General features: G+C 34.2%; 1 protein-coding gene across 1 annotated transcript in view; it reads left to right on the forward strand.

Annotated features, from left to right (window-relative positions):
* The first annotated feature begins 21,972 nt into the window (after nucleotides 1–21,972).
* LOC111642056 (fatty acid hydroxylase domain-containing protein 2-like) overlaps nucleotides 21,973–25,265 on the forward strand; it is an 11,759-nt gene continuing 8,466 nt past the window's right edge. Inside the window, exon 1 of the mRNA XM_023388325.1 lies at nucleotides 21,973–22,099. Coding sequence (XP_023244093.1) covers nucleotides 22,022–22,099 — 78 coding nt within the window. The 5' untranslated portion in view covers nucleotides 21,973–22,021. The remainder of the gene's footprint in view (nucleotides 22,100–25,265) is intronic.

Here is a 25,265-nt window from a genome sequence, read left to right on the forward strand (position 1 = left end):
AGGACGCGACGGCTTCTTCTCCCGAAAGTTCCAAGTGACGGATCTGTTGTTGTGTGTGTGTCTCGCACCCATCTTCGTCTCCATCTCCCGACCTCGGATCGACAACTTTCCATCAACGGAAGTCGACCGCATCGTCCTGGAATCGTCGAGACGTGATGGAATGGTTCATTCGCGAACAAGGGACACTACTTCAAAATGGGACTATCTTGGAAAGGAGAGGAAGACCCAGAGGCCGCAGCCGCCACAGAACTTCCAAGATCGCGGGAATCTTGTAAGCTTCTTTCGTGTTTAATAAACGGTTGTGTTGTTTGTAAACGAGGCATCTATCTCTGACTCAACTGCTTCCACATGGCGTTGATTGTTACCGCTCGGCAATCCAAACGGCAAGGGAGACGATGACGATACGTATCAACTATTATCGTTCGTCGAATGACTTTTTTATTTCTCCCCCCCTTTCGGCCCCCACAGAAAGTGAAAAAGGGAATAGTGAAGTGTGAAAAGTAAAAATATAAAAAACAATGGCAAAGTGTAAGAAAGAATTTTTGTGGTCTCGAATCATATTGAAACAGAAATAATCAGACAGAAGAGCAACTTGAAAATTATAGGGAAACACATCGAATCAGAGAAAGATTATGTAGAGCAAGAGAAACGGCCTTTTATGTAAAAAAAAACTACATTACATATAAATGTACGAACACATAAAAACCCAGCGAAGCGGGTACTTGCAGCTAGTTAATCATATATTATTAAAAATGCATTTATAAATAAAATACAGAACTGGGAACGGTTATTCGTGGCTTAGCCAAGTGACAAGTGAATTGACTCCTGGAACCAATTACCGACGTAAGGCGGAGAATACCTGTACTTTAGTGTAGAAACACCAGAACATACATTCAAGACAATCGTCTGATTTTTATCTAAAACAATTATATTTCAAATCGAGTAATAATGGTATATTTTATTATGCAATACACCGATTGATAAATGTTAAATTTCCTGTTTTCTTGTTAATTGTGTTCAATTTCTATATATTGAAGTCAAGAATATTGGATACACACTTTGTTTCGTAATCTCTATTCAGCAAAGATGTAAGTAATTTTATTCAATATCTACGTATTTTATAAAAGAATAGTAAAATTATAAATTGAATTCAATGTTTCCTAAGATTTAGTATATTTTGAACGCTAAATCCACCATTTTTTAAAATAATCTCTATTGTGTATAATTTAGTATCGAATTTTTCAAAATTAACAGTGTCTTTCGATACTTGAGCTGTGTTCTGTAAAACTATTAAACTATTTTATGTTACGTACAAGTATTAAGTGCGCGGTTAATCGTTCCTGGTAAGATACGGTAACAAATCTTTTATTATGTTAAACTATTAAGCTATGTTATTTCACGAACCATTATTAAGCGTGCGGTGCACAGGCGCTTAGTAGTTCTACGTAACACATTACATAGCTTAATAGTTTATCTTAAAGTTTTATACACCTTACATGAATCCGAGTAAATTCCTTTAAAGTGGCAATCCGAACTATATTCTCTTCGATACTGTTAAATATTTATATGGATATTATACACTTAATAAAGCAGAAAGTTGTTTTACATCGATTGCGTTAATTGGTCTTGCGCCAGATAGACATTCAGGAGTGTAAAACTTTTAATTAAATTTTTTTTAAAGAGTTAACTCAGTTAAAGCAAAATGGCGCCGCAATGGAACCGGATGCACCGCCATTATGTAGAACGAAACGGTTCCATCTCGAGCAACTACAGGGAAAGTGATAAAAATATGTAATAAATATATAACTTCTATAAAAATTGTAAGTACTTAAAATCCACGGTTAAATCTCCGACGCCAGAAAGAAAAAATGGCGACTCGGTATGCCGGAGTGCGATGTTAATTTTGTATTATTGACAGCTTGTGTTGATCAAGTGACATAGATGAAACACAATCTGATTTGTTACGTTGGGCATTTTATAATTGGCATTCCTTTACATATACAATATATAAATATGGTTAATTTTATATAAAGATAACTTCTTCAACTTAATGAAATTTTAATTGCTGAATTTTTTTTGTTTGCGCTTCCATCCCAAAATGTTTCTGAGATTATTAAAAATTCAGTGTTTTAATTTTTGATTTTTACGATAAATTAATTATTAATGACTGTCTTTTATGAGATTATGTAGCAAATTTGACAATTTAGTCGATTTTTGTAATATTAATGATACAACAGTTAATACTTAATAATAACGATAAATATACAAAAACAATAAATAAATACAAAAGATTGTACGAATTTTATTTACGGAGTCGAGTCAGTGCAATCACTGAAATAAGAAAGTAGAATCATTTTAGTCGAATTTCTTTCTATGAAAAATTATTTTGAAACATTCGAAGTTTTAATTTATTATTTATAAAAAACAGTTTTTTTTTTGTGAATACAAAGTAATTTTCAAACAATAGCCCATTCGAACAATAGACATTTTTACTATATAACGTATATAACACAGGGAAAATATGGCGATAAATCGAAAAGTGATATTCAATAATTTTATATGTTTCGACTGAAGAGACTTTGAAACGTCGAGAAATGCAGAAAGTTTTCGTATTTTTTTTCCTTTCTTTATGAATGGAAGTTATTTTGTAGGCAGAATGATTTTTTCGACCTGTTTAAATTAAAGGTTAATAACTCTTGTGCTTTTTGTCGAAAATCTCTGAAATTTCGCATGAACAATTGTGTGTTATGGAGATCAATGCTGTTAAATTTTATAGGTAATTATTGGTAGTTGTAGGTGAAAGAAGTGGAGAGATAAATGGTGGTCACGTCTTATATTTAGTNTTTTAATATTTTATTAAATATAATGAAAGCTATAAAAGAGGAAAACAACATTTTTTAAAAACTGCTGACTAACTCTACTTTTATGAAAAAGAGAAATTCAGTTTCCTTTATTTACACCTTATCTTGATTTTCTCACACTATCTGGTCTGGTTACACATATGATCTTTGTGTCAGCTGATGAATTTCTCAGGTGGTGATTGAGGGAAATTCAAGATAAAAAGTCACATTTTTACTTGCTCGGGGCAGTTCATCAAAACTTGCCATATACAAGGTACTGTACGTCTTGAATCCTTGTTCAGTGACCAGTTCCAGTTCTGCCACTCTTCACGTCCGCTCACCTACGAGACACAGAGTTCCTGCTACGCCCAGTAATAAATCACGAAAGGAAGATGTACAACGAGGTAATATAGATTGTTTGTAAACTATCTCTCTCTCTCTCTCTCGAGACATAGGGAACTTAGGTCTAGTATATCCAGTATATATAGGAAACTTAGGTTTATTTTTGTTTATTTTTTTTATTTTACTTTTATTAATTAAATGTTTCATTTTGTTGAGTTTATTAATGGACTCCTCTATTATCGTCTACATCTAATTGCACAACACGACAACACTCCACTTGAATTTCCTCTAACATTAAGCCATCCATTGACAAAGTGAGCGGTTCCCTCAGATCAGATGACCCCCTTGTCCGTATTCTCACATTATTGTGTGTAGGCAGAATGATTTTGTTCATCCTGTTTAAATTAAAGGTTAATAACTCCTGTGCTTTTTGTCGAAAATCTCGCATGGACGTTTGTGTGTTATGGAGATCAATGCTGTTAAATTTTATAGGTAATTATTGGTAGTTGTAGGTGAAAGAAGTGGAGAGATAAATGGTGGTCACGTCTTATATTTAGTAATGTTGGACTTAAATAACATTATACACTTTATTATCGTTTCAATTATTTTATAAAATTCATTTATATCCTAAAAATTAAGCCTTTTGCTAATTTTATAATAAGGTTTCCATATCTAATCTTCAATTTCATCTATCTAACACCGTTCTCGAGATTAAGGAAAGACAGATAGAAAGACATAACAGAGGAAATTCATAGGTCTACAAGTTTTATTCAAATTGCATCCCGAAAAGTTTTAAAATTAAAATATTGATGGTGCCACACGCATTTATAAATATTGCTAGAAAAGTTACGCAAGTCATTGCTGATTTTTTTGGGTTGTATTTCATTTTCAGTTCCTTTCTTTTGTGTTAATTTCTGTAAACGAGAATGATAAATTTTTAAGTTTTTATATAAATTTTTGAAAAATTTATAGCTTTAAAACATAGATATAGTTCGTGACAGAGGAGAATTTAGAAAAATTGCAATTGTAGTTGCTGTATGGAGTTTACGTAACCGAATAATAAAATTGCTGAAATAATGCAAAATAAGTGTAATTCAATAGCTTTAAAATATTATTTCTATTAATGTACTTTAATTTTAAAAAGTAAAGAATTTTAAATCTGTGAGTGAAATATTGTCTGGTGTCACGCATGATAACAATTCATTTTAGCTTTTAAAAGGAAGTTTGTACACGCGATTTTAACAAGTGATATAAGTGTTTTAAATTTTTTTTCCATTCTGTCGAATCTTTTGGTAGTCCAGTGTAACTATATCTTTTCTCAGAATAATGTATTTTAAATGCGTAAAATAAAATACATATGACCTAAAAAAACAACAGAACTAAAATACATTATAATAATTTCGAAGTAGTGACGATATGTACTGTACAATATCTGCAACAATTATAATGTGATATGAAAATATTCGCGGTTTTTCTGGTGAAAAGTCAGGGGTATTGTTGACGCTAATGTGAATTCCTAATTAAATTCATAAAGGAAGAAAATGCTAACTTTCATTGTTAGTGCAAATAACTTAATATTTTTCTATCCATGTTCACTGAAGCGTTAAAACCTATCTACCCTGTATCCAAGGACACTGAAGCGTGGAATACAGGTTAAAAATCTTTGATTCATTTGAAAGGGGAAATAACGTTATCATTTTATTATAGTTTAAGCTCATTTAACTTGAACGTTAAGTAAAATATATTTAGAAAATAAATTATAGAAATTGATTGGTCATGTGATCATGAAATAAACTTAGTTAAATGATTTGTCAGAATTTTCTTTTGGATATCACAAGATTTTTAACTACAGTACAGTCGCGCGAATCCGAATCCTTAGTCATCTGAACTCCTTGTAATCCAAAGAACTTCTATCATTTCTGTAACTAAAATAATACACATGTAAACCGTAAGTCCACGTGTACAGTTTACAAGTACATTATTTTAAACATAAATCACGTGTGGTGAGCATTGCTGCTCATTCTTTCTACACCCTGATTGACATTACAACAATTCAAACTTCTATTTGCTGCTCTACATATTTCTTAGAAAAGTAAAAAATGGCGTAAATGAGTAAGAATCACATCCTTATTAATCCGAACTACCACTCGATTAGTTCGAATTAGTGCGACTGTACTCTGATTTTTTTTGTTCTCTTGTAAATTAACTAATCTCTTGGCTTCCATTCAGATAACACAGATAAAAATAATGTGAATGATTCAATATAAAATAATTTTATGGCAATTACTCACAAGATGATTTTTTATTGATATGTTTAAATTAAAAATAAGTTTTTTTTATTTCNATAAAAGAGGAGGCGATCATCAAATATATATATAATTCATCTGTTTATGATCGCTTCCGCTATCAGAACATCAAGAAGGTCTTTTAATCATGCCTGTCAAATTCATCAAAGCTCACGTGGTTGGATGGATTATGGAACGCAACAAAAGGTGATTTCCAACAGGATTCTGCGTTGTTATTCGTGGGACTTTTCTCCCGTCAGCAACCGATAGTTTTTATAATTAATTGTATACATTTAACGTGATTAACAATTAATTCCTGTATTGTATTACATTAAAGTAATTGTAATCGGAGGATCGGCACCTCTTTGATGCCTTATCTGGACTAACACTATCGTGTCTCGTGCGACACGGAATCCGCGACGGCGAGTTTTTTTGGGTTACACGTATGACGCGATCGGTTCGGATGTAGGCGAGCGAGACAACGTTGGAAGCGACACTCACAGACTAGGTTAACAAAACAAATACTCGTTTATTTTCGTACTAGACAATTAGACATGGACACGTCTCGTGAGAGAGAGAGAGTTCACATGACATCGCGCGTTGTTATAGATACATCATACATGGAGGTTTAGGAGACACTTATATGAGATGATCGTTCGATCTTTCGTTGGAAAGTTCGGAGCCTACCGGAAACAGTTCGAAGGTAGGTGTGGAAAGGTCGGTCCAGGACGGGAATTGGAAGTTTCCTTGGCGGAGAATAGAGACTCGCAAACCGGACGAGACGATAATTCGTTAGAGGCAGGAAATAATATTCATTGTTCTTATAGAGAGACACAGGGTCCTATAACCGTTGTGAAAACGGGCGACGACTGTCTCCTTCGGCCGTTAATTACGATATTAAAATTGGTAACGCGCGTCAAGGAGGTCAAGGGATCACGTCGCTTTTGCTGTCAAAAAAGTGTAAATCGATGTAATCTCAGGAAGTAAATGACAACAATTATCGAGTAGGTATGACGAAATCGACGACCGATTTTCGTTAAAATTCGGATTTTCACATAATTATGCTTATATACTGTAAGGAATATTAATTGAGCAGTAACGTTTTCTTTGTGTACTGTATACTATTACGTCAGTCTAACGTCATTCTTACGGATTCCTTACGTAAAACGTTCGCTAATGACGTAACAATGAACGGAACATGATACGTACCAAAGAGATATACGTTTTCATGTAAGTCAATTAATTTATAGTTTATTTGAGTGCAATTCATAAATAAAAAAACAACGTGCACGAAAACCTTATTTTGAGCTTAATTTAGAAAAACTTTTAATTATTCATCTTAATCTGATGCTTTCTAAGCTGTATACTGTCGCTTATTCCAAGATGTTTTTACCTTTTTAACACAAATAATTTCAAGTAAATAAAAAAAAACGTAATATAAGAATCTGCATTAAATATTAAAATGTTGAAGTTTTAAAATTTGTTTATATTCTCTAATTAATTACAAAAATAAATAAATTAAATTAATTAAGACTAAACAATCGGCTTGCGTGTTATACAAAAAGGTAAAATAGCCCGAAGGCTAATCAATTCTCCGAAGTCTACTAGCGCAAGTCCTAAATAAAAATGTTTTTTAATTAAACATATTTTTATTTTTTGTTACATGTAAGCTGCTTTTATACGAATTCATGTTGAATATTGTAATGACGAGGTTTATTTAAAATTAATTTTACTTTCATTTTCCTCTTGTAAATAAAACTGTACGTTCGAAGTTTATTTTTTTTTTGTACGCAATACAATGAAAGAAGACAAATGTAGCAGAGTAGAAAGGCTTTAAAACACACTAAATACTTCTCTCTTGAATACTCTATAATGAAATAGGGTGCGTGCGTGTTATGCCTATTCGGTAAAGTATGGTAGGCTATATTTCATCTACATCTCTCTCTCTCTCTCTCTCTCTTATATATATATATATATATAAATGAACGTGTTTGTCTCTATATTTCTGCAGCCAAAACTACACACCGCACATGAATGGTGTTTGTGTGCTGTAGTAGCCGCAAGTCTCCCATCGTGCACCTTGCTGGTTGCGTCTCCATAGCTATAAGGGTGTGGGAGATATGGGGTTGAAAGTAGTTGATTTCGAAAATGTGTAACAATGGAAGTGTTAACAGTGGAAGTGTTAAGAGAAAGCAGCATGCAAGATTTACAGGCTCAGATGCGGTTTTTTGAATTTTTGCAAGCAATCGAACATATTATTAGACCCATGGAAAAATTCTCTAATTAGTCTGAAAACGAGAGACCTAATTGTTGCATTCTGTGAAAACGGGTAAGATTGACTGTAATGTAATCTTAATCTTAATCTTAAATATTTTCGAATAGTCGAAAATGTTTTAGAATAGTCGATGACCGTTATGTGTGAGCAGTGTGGATGGCTTTTGGAGACGTGTGACGCACACGCTTCAGTTGAATTTTCAAAAGTAAATGTGTACGAATAACAGAAAAAAGTAGAAATGTGAGGCTCTGGACAGGTCCAAACCCTCACTAAAATTCGCGTTAAAATAATTATTTTAGAGAAAAAATATATATTAGTTAGAAATAGATTTTTATTTTATGAAAACGCGACACTAGACAATAGAAGACTTTTAAACAATAAAAGAAAGTAAGTCCGTCGACCATTTCCGGTTGGAGATCGAATTAAACTTCGATTTTGACCTCTCCCGCGCCCACGAAAGGTTTCGAATTGTCATCAGGTGACGACGGGAGACCAATCGGAAAGGGGAATCTGAGAGAAAACGGATAAAACCCCAGAAATTCGAGGACGCGAGGGCTTCTTCTCCCGAAAGTTCCAAGTGACCGACCTGTTGTTGTGTGTGTGTCTCGCACCCATCTTCGTCTCCATCTCCCGACCTCGGATCGACAACTTTCCATCAACGGAAGTCGACCGCATCGTCCTGGAGTCGTCGAGACGTGATGGAATGGTTCATTCGCGAACAAGGGACACTACTTCAAAATGGGACTATCTTGGAAAGGAGAGGAAGACCCAGAGGCCGCAGCCGCCACAGAACTTCCAAGATCGCGGGAATCTTGTAAGCTTCTTTCGTGTTTAATAAACGGTTGTGTTGTTTGTAAACGAGGCATCTATCTCTGACTCAACTGCTTCCACATGGCGTTGATTGTTACCGCTCGGCAATCCAAACGGCAAGGGAGACGATGACGATACGTATCAACTATTATCGTTCGTCGAATGACTTTTTTATTTCTCCCCCCCTTTCGGCCCCCACAGAAAGTGAAAAAGGGAATAGTGAAGTGTGAAAAGTAAAAATATAAAAAACAATGGCAAAGTGTAAGAAAGAATTTTTGTGGTCTCGAATCATATTGAAACAGAAATAATCAGACAGAAGAGCAACTTGAAAATTATAGGGAAACACATCGAATCAGAGAAAGATTATGTAGAGCAAGAGAAACGGCCTTTTATGTAAAAAAAAACTACATTACATATAAATGTACGAACACATAAAAACCCAGCGAAGCGGGTACTTGCAGCTAGTTAATCATATATTATTAAAAATGCATTTATAAATAAAATACAGAACTGGGAACGGTTATTCGTGGCTTAGCCAAGTGACAAGTGAATTGACTCCTGGAACCAATTACCGACGTAAGGCGGAGAATACCTGTACTTTAGTGTAGAAACACCAGAACATACATTCAAGACAATCGTCTGATTTTTATCTAAAACAATTATATTTCGAATTGAGTAATAATGCTATATTTTACTATGCAATACATCGATTGGTAAATGTTAAATTTCCTGTTTTCCTTTTAATTGTGTTCAATTTCTATATATTGAAGTCAAGAATATTGGATACACACTTTGTTTCGTAATCTCTATTCAGCAAAGATGTAAGTAATTTTATTCAATATCTACGTATTTTATAGAAGAATAGTAAAATTATAAATTGAATTCAATGTTTCCTAAGATTTAGTATATTTTGAACGCTAAATCCACCATTTTTTAAAATAATCTCTATTGTGTATAATTTAGTATCGAATTTTTCAAAATTAACAGTGTCTTTCGATACTTGAGCTGTGTTCTGTAAAACTATTAAACTATTTTATGTTACGTACAAGTATTAAGTGCGCGGTTAATCGTTCCTGGTAAGATACGGTAACAAATCTTTTATTATGTTAAACTATTAAGCTATGTTATTTCACGAACCATTATTAAGCGTGCGGTGCACAGGCGCTTAGTAGTTCTACGTAACACATTACATAGCTTAATAGTTTATCTTAAAGTTTTATACACCTTACATGAATCCGAGTAAATTCCTTTAAAGTGGCAATCCGAACTATATTCTCTTCGATACTGTTAAATATTTATATGGATATTATACACTTAATAAAGCAGAAAGTTGTTTTACATCGATTGCGTTAATTGGTCTTGCGCCAGATAGACATTCAGGAGTGTAAAACTTTTAATTAAATTTTTTTTAAAGAGTTAACTCAGTTAAAGCAAAATGGCGCCGCAATGGAACCGGATGCACCGCCATTATGTAGAACGAAACGGTTCCATCTCGAGCAACTACAGGGAAAGTGATAAAAATATGTAATNTCAACTGCTTCCACATGGCGTTGATTGTTACCGCTCGGCAATCCAAACGGCAAGGGAGACGATGACGATACGTATCAACTATTATCGTTCGTCGAAAGACTTTTTTATTTCTCCCCCCCTCGGCCCCCACATTGGTGTCAGAAGTGGGATATGTTTTGAGGAAGATGAGGTTGCCCCATACCTCATTATCCGCATTCCCTACTTGGTGAGGAAGCCGAGTCCAAAATTTATTTTTGGGAGCTCAGGGAGCACGAACGATGAAGACAGAGACTGATGCTTCGGTGTGATTATGTAATTTAAGTGGTAGTCCACTCGTGTTCTTTGACCTTTGGAGAAATGGACAATTTCCCTAGGAGATTGGGCGTGCTGCTGATCAAACGCGTTAGAATTAGATCATCGGACGTCGGGACACAAACGACCGATGAGCAATTTAGATTTCGATATAGATTTAGAAACATAGATTTAGAGAGATAAAATAAACGTAGAATAGAAGCATAGGCGTAGAAAAAAAAATTTACACGCGTAGTTTTAATTTGCGGCAGGAGAATGGCAGATTAGGATAATCAATTATCTAATCGAGTTCTCAGTTTTGTTTTGGCAATTTAGTTAAGCAAACAATTGTTCTGCCAAAGCGATCTCTTGCAGAATAGTAGAGATACATATAAACTTATACAAATAGAATAGTTTATAGAAAAATATACATGCGAATTTGCAAAAATTAGAATAAGTAGAATTATATAAAAATTTGAGAAAAAAAATTTTATAAGATAATTTTAGAAAATATATCGAATAATCCGTAAAAATAGACAAACTAATAGAAATATAGAATAAATTCTGTAGATCCAGAAAAAGGATTATGCGATGTAGGAAAAAAAAAAAGTTATAATCGGCGCGAAACACTTGCTTATGAGTATCAATATAAGGAAGCAGAGAATCACTTCTTTGCGCCTTTCTATGAGTCTGATCCGTTTTAAAAGAGAGCGAACAAATATTTTAATTAGAAGAAATGAATAGAAGACTTTGTAGAAATAGCGAGAAGAAATTATAAAGTAGCTGTTAGATTTTGTGGAAATAGGAAAGTAGAAACGCGCATTAAAACTCAAATAATCCGCATGAAATCACTGGCTTTTTGGTGATTGTAGGAGCGAAAATCTTGCACTTTTCGGTGAGATTAACAGTAAAAGGAAACGTAAACGACTTTAAAATTTAAGAATAATGCAGCGCGACGAAACGCGATCTTTTAAATAATAAGAGGTATATAATTGCACGCGAGTGAGAAAAAAAAAGAGGAAAGTTAGAACAAAAAAAATCATAAAGTCCAAAGAGTAGTAGCATAAAGTTCCCTTTGGAAGACAGAACCTAAGATGACACTGTTTACGACGTAACTGAGTCATTTCCCCAAACCAAAGGTCGAAACAGATTATTGCTGCCGACTCGGATCAAACAAAGTATAAACTGTAAAAGGAGAGCTCTTTCTCTTTTGTTAAAGAGGACAGAGGTCACCTTAAATGAAAATGTTTCGGAATAAGAAAAACAATACAAATTATTTGNTGGACTTTTTACATCATAATCGTTAGAACTATTAATAATTTTTAAAAGTTATGTATTATCTGAAAGAAAATCGCTTGTATTTTTTTAACATAATAAAAGTTCGTTAAACCGATACCGGACAATCGGGAATGTTCGGTAATCTGGCATATTTTGGAAAGTAGTCGATAATCCGGAAATATTCGATAATTTTCTGAATATCATAAAGTGCTTGAACACGTGGTGGACTAAACAATTGAACTGGAATGAAGCGTTAATACAAAGCCGGAGGAAAATTCCATCCAAGAGCAAAATAGTAACGAAAAATGAAACAACATAAACAAAGAATATCAAATGTTAAGTTGAATGGACAATTTTATCGTTTGAACTAATTTTGTTATAAAAGAACAGTTATTTATTTTGACATTGTCACAATGCCGGGCTGTCACAGTGAACTGAAGTTTAGTAGCCTCTGGGCGTTGTGCCTGATATCAATGAAGTCATACTGGCCATCTATATAACTTCGTCCAGGAGAAAATATTTTAATTGAAATAACGTGACCTCCGGCCCATAGCGGAAATTTCTATATAATTATTCCAAGCCACATTCTCTTAGCTTTTAAACTCTGCTTTCGACTTGTATTTATCTAATATCGTTCTCGAGATTTAGGATAGACAGGCAGACAGACAGCCGGACAGCCGGACTGAAGACAGTGGGAATTTGTTGGTCTACAGTTTTTTCAAATTGCAGCCAAAATATTTATTTCATGAACTTTAGCAACATCAAAAAACATAAAATTATGGCAATCTTAACGGATAATAAATGAAAAATTTTCGGTAAAATTGTTGTTATATTTGTGTAGAATATTATTTCAAGATACCCAGAAAAAAGATATTTAATGTTTTAAAAAACATTTTCTTGTATTTTGTCGGCAATATTAGTTACACTTTTACCTCCGTTGTACAGACTTTTACTTTTCCGGCTCTGTAATATAATACAGAAGAACAGTATGGCGATCCGTCAAAAATGATCCTTTAAGAGTTTTACATTTTTAGACTTAGAATACGTTGAAACGTGAAGAAAGAAAAAAATCGGGTTTTTGTTTTGTATGTATGGATGTTACAGTGTGTAAGTGTATGTAGCGGGCATGAGTTTATTTTCATTCAAGCTTAACTACTCTGCTTTTTATCGAAAATTTTTAAAAGTTTTCGGGGAGGTTTGAGTATCAGGAAGATTCATTTTGTTAAATTTTGACGGCTAAAAGTCAAAGGGTGAGGAAATAGAGAGTGGTCATGACTCATATCTCCACTAGGTCAGACTTGATGACAATTTTACTCGTTATTGGGCTGCAATTCGAAAAAAACTATAGACCTATAAATTCCCACTGTCGGCCGTCTGCTGTATATCTGTTTCTCCTTAATCTCGAGAATTGTGTTAGATGAAAATTAAGACGAGATGTGGTATGAGAAAAAAGAGGTCTCAATTAACTATAGAGCAACTTCCGATCTAGACAGGAGTTTATATGAAATCACTTCAAATATGTTCCCCTGAATGTAGTTACATAGATAACCGGCACGACTTTAACGTTAACAAGAAAAATATCATGTACAGAGGCAAACAGTAGTAATAATAAATACAGTAGATCCCCCTATAAAACCGTTTCCTATAGTTATGATTCCTGTAAAAATTGTGACAGTATCCGTAAACAACGGTAAAAATAACTCCTATAATACGTAAAACGTCATCGGGCAGCCGAACTACTTTCCCGCCNGATAACAAACTCGTAACCCATATTTTAAATTAAGGAAACTAAAAACATTGTTAAAATTGCAACCCTGCATTGTGACAGTGTCAGAATAACTGCGCGTTCGTAAATTAATTTATACTTAATTTTCTATTATTTTTGTTAAAACAATGACGAGGCAGTCTTTTAACTTAGAATTAAACTTTATTCTAATTTAAGACTATACATGAACTTGTTCACCCATCCATAATTTGGCGTGCAACTGAAAACAGGTCTTTTATTGTTTCCAGCCGTCTTGCATGAATGTTGCCAGTTCATACACAGTTTGCGATATCGACACTTGCTTTAGTTTAGTATTCCCTAACAATCGCACTCTCGAAGAGACGCTATCTTTACTTAGTGATCTCTTCACTAGTTATACGTTTACGGTGGATTAGGAAAGGTTCTGTCCCAATTGGTTTTGTGAGGATGTCAGCAGTGTTGCTATTAGTATCCGTATACACTATTCGTACTGTTTCATGGGTGAATCTTCTCTCGAATGTAATGATACTTTACGGCTATATGTTTGGTTCTACAGTTTTATCTCATAACTTTTCGCGTGTCCTATTGCTGCTTGGTTGTGCATTTGATGATCGTGGGTTCTTCCAGTAATTCATGCTAGTCTAACTGTCTAAGCATTTCTCTCATCCATGTTATATCTCTCGAACACATTGATAGGGATATATATTCACCTTCCATCGTAATGAGGGGCGCTACAGATGTATGCAAAAAATTCTTCTAGTCTTGTGTATCTTATTCCTAGTATTTGTTGCAGTACTGTGCGAGTTTATTAACCGCAAATGTGATGTCTGGCCTTGTTTTCTGCGATACATACATTAATGCACCTATAAGCACTCTGTAGGGCAAGTTCCCGTCTAAGTTATTAGTTTTTGTTTTCGAATCTAGTGTACACTCCATCGGTGTAGTAATTTCCTTTGCCTCTAGCATATTAAACTTTTCTAGCAGTTTTTCAACGTATTTTTCCTGGTCTAGGATAGGCCTAATACTAATTAATACTTCTGACGTGTGAATCTTACTCCAAGAAGTTCAGAAACAGGTCCTAGGAACTTGATGTCAAAATATTTAATTACAAGTTCCTATACCAATTTTCTCATACGTCTATTTTGCGAAATTACTAAGATGTTATCTACATATACTGTTAGGTTTATCATCCCTTCCTTTCTTGTCAGTTTATATACGAACGGGTTGATCGTGCTTCTTTTAAAATCAGATTCTCACATTCGTTTTTCCAGGTGATTATTCCAGCACCATCGACTTTGTTTCAGACCATTAGATTAAGCTTACAGTATAGATGTTCTTTGCCTTTTCTCCGAAATCCCGTTGGTTGTTCCAGATATATTTTTTCATTCAATTCGCTATGTACGTATGCTGATTTTACATCATATTGGTCCAAGAACCAATTTTTGCTTCTCACTAGAGCTGTTAGCAATCTGATCGTGTCGAAATCAGATACGGAGAATAAATTTCGTCTTAATCTATGAATCTTTGCAGTGAAAACCTCTTTGCCACTAATCGTGCTTTGTATTTCTTTGTCGCTGTAGTGTTGTTTTTAATTCGTTTTAGTTATGGCAACACACCACTTGGACGATCTGTCTGGGGGAGATGCCTTCCGGGAGATCTTTTTAAGCGAAACTGGCCTCTATTTATGCGTTACAGACATGGAGAAATCACTGAAAACTCCCATCGCCAGCCTGTTCGAGTTAGGTGCGAATCCACGACCGAACTCCAAGTGTTCAGGGAACGAAAACTGCTTGGTCACTGGTGGGCCGTGGTGTTGTTTTCCTTAACTTTGTAGACCCACTTGCATTTGATAGTTGTCTCCCCTTCTGGCAGTTTGTTAAGATCCATACCTTTTGTTTTCTCAGGGACTCCATTTCTTCCTCCATGGCAGCCTGCCATTAGGCCGAGTCACTCGATTTCGAGGCTTCTTTATATGTCGAAGACTCTACATTGTCTTTGACTATCTTTTCATCAATTGTGGCAGATTCTTCTATGATTTTCACTTTATACTCCTTTCTGGGTCTCCCTCTCTATCCTGTTCGAACAATTCGTGGCCTCCCACTCGCTCTTACCAGTTCATTATTCTGTTCGCTTCCACTTTCGTTCGTTTTGTTTTCCTCTTCATTTTTGAATGACATATTTTCTTCGAGTTGTAATTGTTTGTTAGTACTGTAGGTTCAAGGATATCTAATTCCACTTCTTTATTATCGAGTGCTTCTCTTCCGTGAAATCTGTCAACTTCAGTCATTTCGGTATTGTCCCTTGAGTTATTTGGGAATTCGTTCATAAATTTGACGTTTGTGCACGTTATAATTCTTTTTGTCTTCGTGTAACATAGATGATATGCTTTTGTTTCGCTAGAATAGCCTATTGGCTGATTTCTCATGAAATTTTCCTTTCCTGGTTTCTTTTCTAATGTGAATGACCTTTGACCGAATTTCGTAAAATATTTGATTGTTGGCATTCTGCCGTTCAATAATTTGAAGAGTATGCCACCGTCTAGGCTCTTTGATGGACATCTATTTGTAATATATGATGCGGTATATACAGCCTCTGTCCAAAAGCATTCTCTCAATCATGCTTGAAGTAGCATGCAACTTCCCAATTTCACTGGTGTTCTATTTCTTCTCTATGCGATGCAGTTTTGTTGCGGTGTGTAGTAGGCTGTTTTCTCATGCCTAATCTCTTTGTTTTTCGGGAAGTTCTGAAATTCTCTATTAGTGTGAGAACCGAGGAGATATAGCTTCGAGCTTCATCCCACTTACCGGCGGCTCGGTCAGAGAATGGCTTTATAGGAGGGCAAAAATATGAGTGGGGAAGATAATGGGTAAGTCGACAGGTTGCCGATTGCACGCAAGGAGGTTACCGATTGTACTCAAGGATGACACATCATTAAATATAAAATAGTACATTTTATTAACTAATTAACTATCTACACATACGCGTACAAGGCGAAATGCTACAAAAAGTGATTACTCAAAATTATTCTATATCACGACAAGGTTAATCGATTAATCTTGTCGCGATATAGCACTTACTTGTTAGACGGTTAACCGTCTAAGTGCTAGCACTATAAAACATATTCTACTAAATTCAACTAGGCTAAAGTAATCTATATCAGAGAGAGAGACAAGGAACGAAAGAGCGAGAATCAAAATTAGATCAAATACCTCTCGTGGTTTCGATCTCGCAGTATGGGCGTTGTTTACGAACTGTCCGCGAATCGGCTGGCTCCCGGATCGGCTGAGGTCTGCATGGAGTTGTCCGCTGAGGGAGTTCTCCTGGTGGGTCCTCTTCGGCTGTCCGCCGAGGTTGTTCATTTGGCGGGGTCCTCTTCGGGTGTCCGCCCCGAGGTTCAAGTGCCACCCCTTTTTATACACGTCCCGGAGGGTGAAAAGGTTCGGGGAACATTCTGATGCCATCCCGTGTAAGTTCGACTGGACGGGGAAGGTTTCGATTTTTGACAATTAATATAAACATTTCGGTAGAATTATTACTTTTGCTATCCCGTGCTGTTACACTTTCTAACTCATAAATCCGATAATAGTTGTCAAACTGACAGAATAAATTGCTGGAGGTGACAGAATAAATTGCTGAATAAATAAGATTAGGATATGTATTGCAACCTTAATAATGATTGTTCGTTTGATGGGTTATCCGAACGGTTTTATCATCGTTAAAATCGGACGAAGTAATAAGTGTGTGGGTTGTGTTTTTTCTCCCATCTCCGGAAGAGTTAAAAGATCACTCCTCGAAGTGTTAGAAAATATCATAGAAAAAACAACGATGAGAAAATTTTATCGAAGCTCACAAATTCACGCTAGAGCTCGAATTTTCACATTAGTGTATTCGGTTTCGTTGTCACTTCTTATTGCCTTTATTTATCTTCTCGTTTCATATTCAACAAAGGCTATGTTTTGAATTTCTCGAGAGCTTCACTCTTGTTTTCTATGAATAATACTTCACACCATCTAGAATAATCATCAATAAACGTGATGAAATATTTTGATCCACTCAATGATTCGGTTATCACTGTTCTACAAATGTCGGTATGAATCAGTTCTAATATTTCTCTGCTTCTCTTTTCGTTTCGGAAATGGTGATCTGGCTTGTTTGTCTCTTATGCAGATCTCCTAGCGGTCAAGTTCTTCTTTTCGTCCTATATTTAGTTCTCTGATTTTTAAGTTGTTGGCTATGTGGCACACATCCCTTTCATTAAAGTGACCTAAACATTCGTGCCACATTTTCATTTCGTTAACATTTGTTCGAGAGAGTTTAGATTCCTCCCACATTTCTTTCACATAGTATATCTCCATCCTTAAATGCTCGCACGTGTACGTTTTGGTTTTCGGATCCATAATAGTTGCCTGGTTATTTTGGAATATTATACTGAATCCAAGATCAGTTATCATTCCTACTGACAGTAGGATGGGATGATAATCCTATCAGTATATGTAGACGACATCCTGATAATTTCGCAAACTAGACACCTGAAAAAATTGGCAAAAGAACTTCTAAATAAACATTTTGACATTAAGTTGTTAGTACCTGTTTCTGAACTTGTTGGAGTAAATTCACAAGTCAGAAGTATTAACAGTATTACCTTAGACAAGGAAAACTATGTTGAAAAACTGCTAGAAAGGTTTAGTATGCTAGAAGCAAAAGAAATTACTACGCCGATGTAGTGTAGACCAGGTTTGAAAACAGAAGCTAATAACTCAGATCAGAACTTAGTCTATAGAGACCTAATATGGGATTAATGTATATATCGCAGAAACAGGCCAGACATCACATTTGCGGTTAACAAACTCGCACAGTACTGCAACAAAAACTCAAGAAAACATTGGAACGCAGTGGAAGCTTGCTGGGCCCATAACCGTTATTAGAAAAATGACGAAGCAGTCCTTTAACTTAGAACTAAACTTTATATTTTAACTAGCTACCCCGCCACGCGTTGTTGTGGCTCAAAATGTATCTATTATAAATGTATAAAACTTCCCCCGTGGGGGGAAAATTTTTCGAAAAATTTTTTCTTAGTGTACATTCTGTTGACGTACCCTATTAAAACGCAATCAAAAACGCAAAAACCCGCATCTAAAATAGTATAATAGAAGCCAAGTTTTTCACAGTAAGCCTTAATCCTGTCTCTCTCCCTTGCGGTGGAATATCGAAAAATTCCTTCTTAGTGTACATTCTGTTGACGTACCCTATTAAAACGCAATCAAAAACGCAAAATCCCGCATCTAAAATAATATAATAGAAGTCAAGTTCTTCACGGTAAGCCTTAATTCTGTCCCTTTCCCGCGGTGGAATATCGAAAAATTCCTTCTTAGTGTACATTCTGTTGACGTACCCTATTAAAACGCAATCAAAAACGCAAAAACCCGCATCTACAATAATATAATAGAAGCCAAGTTCTTCACGGTAAGCCTGAATTCTGTCCTTCTCCCCCGCGGGGGAATATCGAAAAATTCCTTCTTAGTGTACATTCTGTTGACGTACCCTATTAAAACGCAATCAAAAACGCAAAAACCCGCATCTACAATAATATAATAGAAGCCAAGTTCTTCACGGTAAGCCTGAATTCTGTCCTTCTCCCCCGCGGGGGAATATCGAAAAATTCCTTCTTAGTGTACATTCTGTTGACGTACCCTATTAAAACGCAATCAAAAACGCAAAAACCCGCATCTACAATAATATAATAGAAGCCAAGTTCTTCACGGTAAGCCTGAATTCTGTCCTTCTCCCCCGCGGGGGAATATCGAAAAATTCCTTCTTAGTGTACATTCTGTTGACGTACCCTATTAAAACGCAATCAAAAACGCAAAAACCCGCATCTAAAATAATATAATAGAAGCCAAGTTCTTCACGGTAAGCCTGAATTCTGTCCTTCTCCCCCGCGGGGGAATATCGAAAAATTCCTTCTTAGTGTACATTCTGTTGACGTACCCTATTAAAACGCAATCAAAAACGCAAAAACCCGCATCTAAAATAATATAATAGAAGCCAAGTTCTTCACAGTAAGCCTTAATTCTGTCCCTCTCCCCCGCGGGGGAATATCGAAAAATTCCTTCTTAGTGTACATTCTGTTGACGTACCCTATTAAAACGCAATCAAAAACGCAAAAAACCGCATCTAAAATAGTATAAATAGAAGCAGAGTTCTTTACGGTAAGCCTTAATCCTAACCATCTCCCTTCAGTGGGGGGAATTTCGACACGTATATTACAGTATATAAAAACACGTGCGTATTCGAATGCAGCGTTATGTCAAAATTTCAAAAGAATAGGTAGGAACAAACGAACATTACATTTTTATTTATATAAATAAATAGATGATCCGCTTTAGTTCATTTTCACAGAAAAGCATAATGCCTCACAGAAAAGCAAACTTAGGGCGTCGTACCCGTAGCGCCATCTGTTGAACTTAAATGCCTTAACCTAGATTATATATTTTAATTTATATGAATGTTTAACGGAATAATATACAGTCCACGTCCATCCTGAGATTTCATTCTGAATATTAGTGAAAGAATTTTTGAAATCGGAGATTACCTGCTGCAAACAAACTTACTTACATACATACTTAAAACATTACCTCTTTATAATATTAGTATAGATATAAGACTATACATGAACTTGTTCACCCATTTATAACTTGGCGCACAACTGAACAACAGGTCTTTTCTTGTTTTCACTGGTCTTGCACGGGGGTTGCCAGTTCGATGCAAGTGTCGATATCTCAAACTGTGTATAGTTTGCGATATCGACACTTTAGTTTAGTATTCACTAACAATTTTAATAACAATTACTAAATTTTGGAAGCTGAAATGCAAATTATTTTTATAAAAATGGCTGAAAAGGTGAGATTTGCGAAAAACAAGTGAAAAACATATTACTAGAAACGTATGATAGTAAAAACCATCATTTTATTGCGCGTAAAAATATACAAAGAACAAGTAAAACGCATGCAAACGATAGAAAATTCGAATCAGCGATTTCCGAAATTTTATCTATCAGTTTCATTATTTAGAAACATGAAAGGATGATATTTGCAAACACAAACTCTTACCACATTCGGTTCTTTCTGCAAGTTACAGAAAATTATTTCACATGCAGCCCGGCGCATAACTTTTTCTATTTCGTTGATCAGGTTTAAAGTTCGTTCATGATAAAATTTTTACTTTTCCGGCTGTTATATATAACAAAAAAAAAGTACTGTATTCCGATTGGTCAAAAAATGACTCCCAAAAATGTTTACATTACTGGACTCAGGACTCATTGAAATGTCGAGAAATTAACAAAAAATTTAGGGTTCTTTTTTGTATAAATAGATGTGTGTGTAGACTGGCAAAATTTTGTTCACCCTCTTTATAGCTTAATAACTCCCGTGCTTTCTATGGAAAATTTTTGAAATTTTGAATAAAGGTTTGAAGAGTTAAGGAAATTGATATTATTATATTCTGGTGGTTATAGGTAGAAGAGTAGGGAAATAATGGCGATCGTGTGTATGTGGAATAGGGTCGGATTTAATGACGATTTTACTCGTTATTAGCATTGAAATATTTTTAATAAAACCCATTCCTACTCTCAAAATTTCTTATTTTGCTATTTTATAATAGATAAAAATGTAAAAAATTTTAAATAAAATATAAGATGGCGTCACCATCTGTTGCCGGGAAAGTACTTGCTAGTTTTTTAGAAAGTTTTGAAATGTGAAATGACTTACGTTGTTAAAAAGTAATATCTGACTGCATTGAAGCTGCCGCCATTTCACTTTAATTTTTTTTTTTTTGCTTGCATCGCTTTGATTTAATGATGCAAAAATAATGACATAATAAGGAATTAATGATGCCTTGTCTCTTCTTCTTATTCTTCATTCTTTACCTGCTGGGAATATGTCTTGCGCATTTAATGTGCAACTTGACCTGTGAAAAAAAATTCTTTTACGCAAATTATGAATGAATTATAAAATTTAGGTCTGAAAATACTATCGTCGGTCGTAAATTCTTTGTCTTCACAGTTATTTACTAACTCCATCAGTTTTGATTTTGAAAACTTTGGCAGTTTTCACACCGATAAGCTATCAAATAACCACCACCGCCTTCGTGAACGATTCGTGAATCGTACTTATTACCTTACATCAAAGGAAGGTATTTAAACATAAATACCGTTAATAATTACATATTTAATTTCAGATTCATAAATAGAAACAACAAATGATTTACCGTGACATCGTCACAATGATAGGATGCAATTCTTCGTCACAATTACCTCAATTCTAGTAGTGTCTTGCCCCTATGTATAATATTTTCCTGTTTTCAACGGATTCGTAACGGTCATCTAGTTAACTCCGTTCAGCAGAAAATTTTTGAATTGAAACAACAAGAACTCCAGTGAAATTGATAGGTCTGCAGTTTGAAAACTGCTGTCCAATAACACAGTCTTTAGTAGCTTTATGGTTGGCTCGCAGAACATTGTTGTCGGTCCCTTAACGAAATTATATAATTTTATTAACAGATCTTATTTGTGATATTTTCTGTTTTATTTATTTATTTATTTTTAGGAATTTTTGCTTGGATAACATTATTATATTTCACGATTGGATTAATGTTTACGTATGCGGATGTAACAGGAAAGCCAGAAGCTTTAGTACGTCTAAGAATACAAAATACTAATGCCTTTCCAGTAAGCTAAATATATTTCTGTATTACTACTAAATTATATTTAATTTCTGGACTTTTTACATCATAATCGTTAGAACTATTAATAATTTTTAAAAGTTATGTATTATCTGAAAGAAAATCGCTTGTATTTTTTTAAACATAATAAAAGTTCGTTAAACCGATACCGGACAATCGGGAATGTTCGGTAATCTGGCATATTTTGGAAAGTAGTCGATAATCCGGAAATATGCGATAATTTTCTGAATATCATAAAGTGCTTGAACACGTGGTGGACTAAACAATTGAACTGGAATGAAGCGTTAATACAAAGCCGGGGGAAAATTCTATCCAAGAGTGAAATAGTAACGAAAAATGAAACAACATAAACAAAGAATATCAAATGTTAAGTTGAATAGACAATTTTATCGTTTGAACTAATTTTGTTATAAAAGAACAGTTATTTATTTTGACATTGTCACAATGCCGGGCTGTCACAGTGAACTGAAGTTTAGTAGCCTCTGGGCCTTGTGCCTAATACTTTCCCTGTTATCAATGAAGTCATGCTGGCCATGTATTTAACTTCGTCCAGGAAAAAATATTTTAATTGAAATAACGTGACCTCCGGCCCATAGCGGAAATTCATATATAATTATTCCAAGCCACATTCTCTAACCTTTCAAACTCTGCTTTCGAATTGTATTTGTCTAATATCGTTCTCGAGATTTAGGATAGACAGGCAGACAGACAGCCGGACAGCTGGACTGACGACAGTGGGAATTTATTGGTCTACAGTTTTTTCATATTGCAGCCAAAATATTTATTTCATGAACTTTAGCAACATTATAAACATAAAATTATGGCAATCTTAACAGGTAATAAATGAAAAATTTTCGGTAAAATTATTGTTATATTTGTGTAGAATATTACTTCAAAATATTCAGAAAGGGATATTTAAAGTTTTAATTAACATTTTCTTGTGTTTTGTCGGTAATATTAGTTACACTTTTAACTCATAAAAAAAATCGAGTTTTTGTTTTGTACAAGGTATGTATGGCTGTTACAGTGTGTGAGTGTATGTAGGAGCATAAGTTTCTTTTCATTTAAGCTTAACTTCTTTGCTTTTTATCGAAAATTTTTCGGGAAGGTTTGAGTATCAGGAGGATTCATGCTGTTAAATTTTGACGGCTAAAAGTCAAAGGGTGAGGAAATAGAGAGTGGTCATGGGTCATATCTCCACTAGCTCGGACTTGATGACAATTTTACTCGTTATTGGGCTGCAATTCGAAAAAAACTATACACCTATAAATTCCCACTGTCGTCCGTCTGCTTTATATCTGTTTCTCCTTAATCTCGAGAACTGTGTTAGATGAAAATTGAGACGAGATGTGGTATGAGAAAAAAGAGGCCTCAATTAACTACAGAGCAACTTCCGATCTAGACAGGACTTTACATGAAATCACTTCAAAAATGTTCCCGTGAATGTAGTTACATAGATAACAGGCACGACTTTAACGTTAACAAGAAAAATATCATGTACAGANGAATTGCTGAAACAATGCAAAACAAGTATAATTCAATAGCTTTAAAATATTATTTCTATTAATGTACTTTAATTTTAAAAAGTAAAAAACTTTCCTGTCTTATATTTTAAATTTGTGACTGGAATATTGACTGGTGTCACGCCAATTCATTTTAGATTGTAAAAGAAACTTTTAAAATCTAAAATGAATTGATTTTGACAGGTGATATCAAGTGTTTTTAATTTTTTTTCGATTCTGTTGAATCTTTTGGTAGTCCAGTGTAACTATATCTTTTCTCAGAATAATGTTTTTACACGCGTAAAATAAAATACATATGACCGAAAAAAACAATAGAATTAAAGTACATTATAATAATTTCGAAGTATTGACGATACGTACTGTACAATATCTGCAACAATTATAATGTGATATGAAAATATTCGCGGTTTTTCTGGTGAAAAGTCAGGGGTATTGTTGACGCTAATGTAAATTCCTAATTAAATTCATAATGGAAGAAAATGCTAACTTTCATTGTTATGCAAATGACGAAATATTTTCCTATCCTTGTTCACCAAAGCGTGAAAACCTATATACCCTGTATCCAAAAACACCGAAGTGTGGAATACAGGTTAAAAATCTTTGATTTATTTGAAAGTGGAAATAACGTTATCATTTTATTATAGTTTAAGTTCACTTAACTTCAACGTTGAGTAAAATATATTTAAAAAATAAATTATAGAAATTATTGGTCATGTGATCATAAAATAAACTTAGTTCATTTAAATGATTTTTCAGAATTTACTTTTGGATAACACAAGTTATTTTTAATTACAGTACGGTCGCGCGAATTCGAATCCTTGGTCATCTGAACTCTTTCTAATCCAAACAAATTCTATCATTTCTGTAACTAAAATAATACACTTGTAAACCGTACACGTAAGTCCACGTGTACAGTTTACAAGTGCATTATTTTAAACATAAATCACGTGTGGTGAGAATTGCTGATCATTCTTTCTACACCCTGATTGACTTCATAACAGTTTTAACTTCTATTTGCTGCTTTTAACTGTCTCACCGTAGTAAAAAATGGGCTAAAGTAAAGATCACATCCTCATCAATCCGAACTATCACTCGATTAGTTCGAATTAGCGCGACTGTACTGTGATTTTTTTGTTCTCTTGTAAATTAACTAATCGCTTGACTTTAATTCAGATAACACAGATAAAAATAATGTGAATGATTCAATATAAAATAATTTTATGGCAATTACTCACAAAATGATTTTTTATTGATATGTTTAAATTAAAAATAAGTTTTTTTTATTTCAGGAATTTGTTTGCTCCAGCAATAATGATTTACAATATTGTCGAGTATGCATGGAAAAAATTGTTTTTAATTTTCTGCGAAGATGATTATTATTTTCATGTTTATGGTAAATATTTTCTTATAATTTTAATTTATTTATATACAGAAACAGCTAATGACAATGTTTTGTAAACTAACCATAAAAAATAATTTTATTGTCTCTCACATTTGAATTTCAAACAGTAAATATCTATATCTATATACCTTGTATATATATACTAGCTGCAAGGACCCGCTTCTCTGGGTTTTTATTTGAATGTAATATAGTTTATATATATATATATATATATATATATATAAAAG

The sequence above is a fragment of the Centruroides sculpturatus genome, unplaced genomic scaffold (assembly GCF_000671375.1).
Source record: "Centruroides sculpturatus isolate CEXI.00-Female unplaced genomic scaffold, Cexi_2.0 scaffold1519, whole genome shotgun sequence".
Taxonomy (NCBI): domain Eukaryota; kingdom Metazoa; phylum Arthropoda; class Arachnida; order Scorpiones; family Buthidae; genus Centruroides; species Centruroides sculpturatus.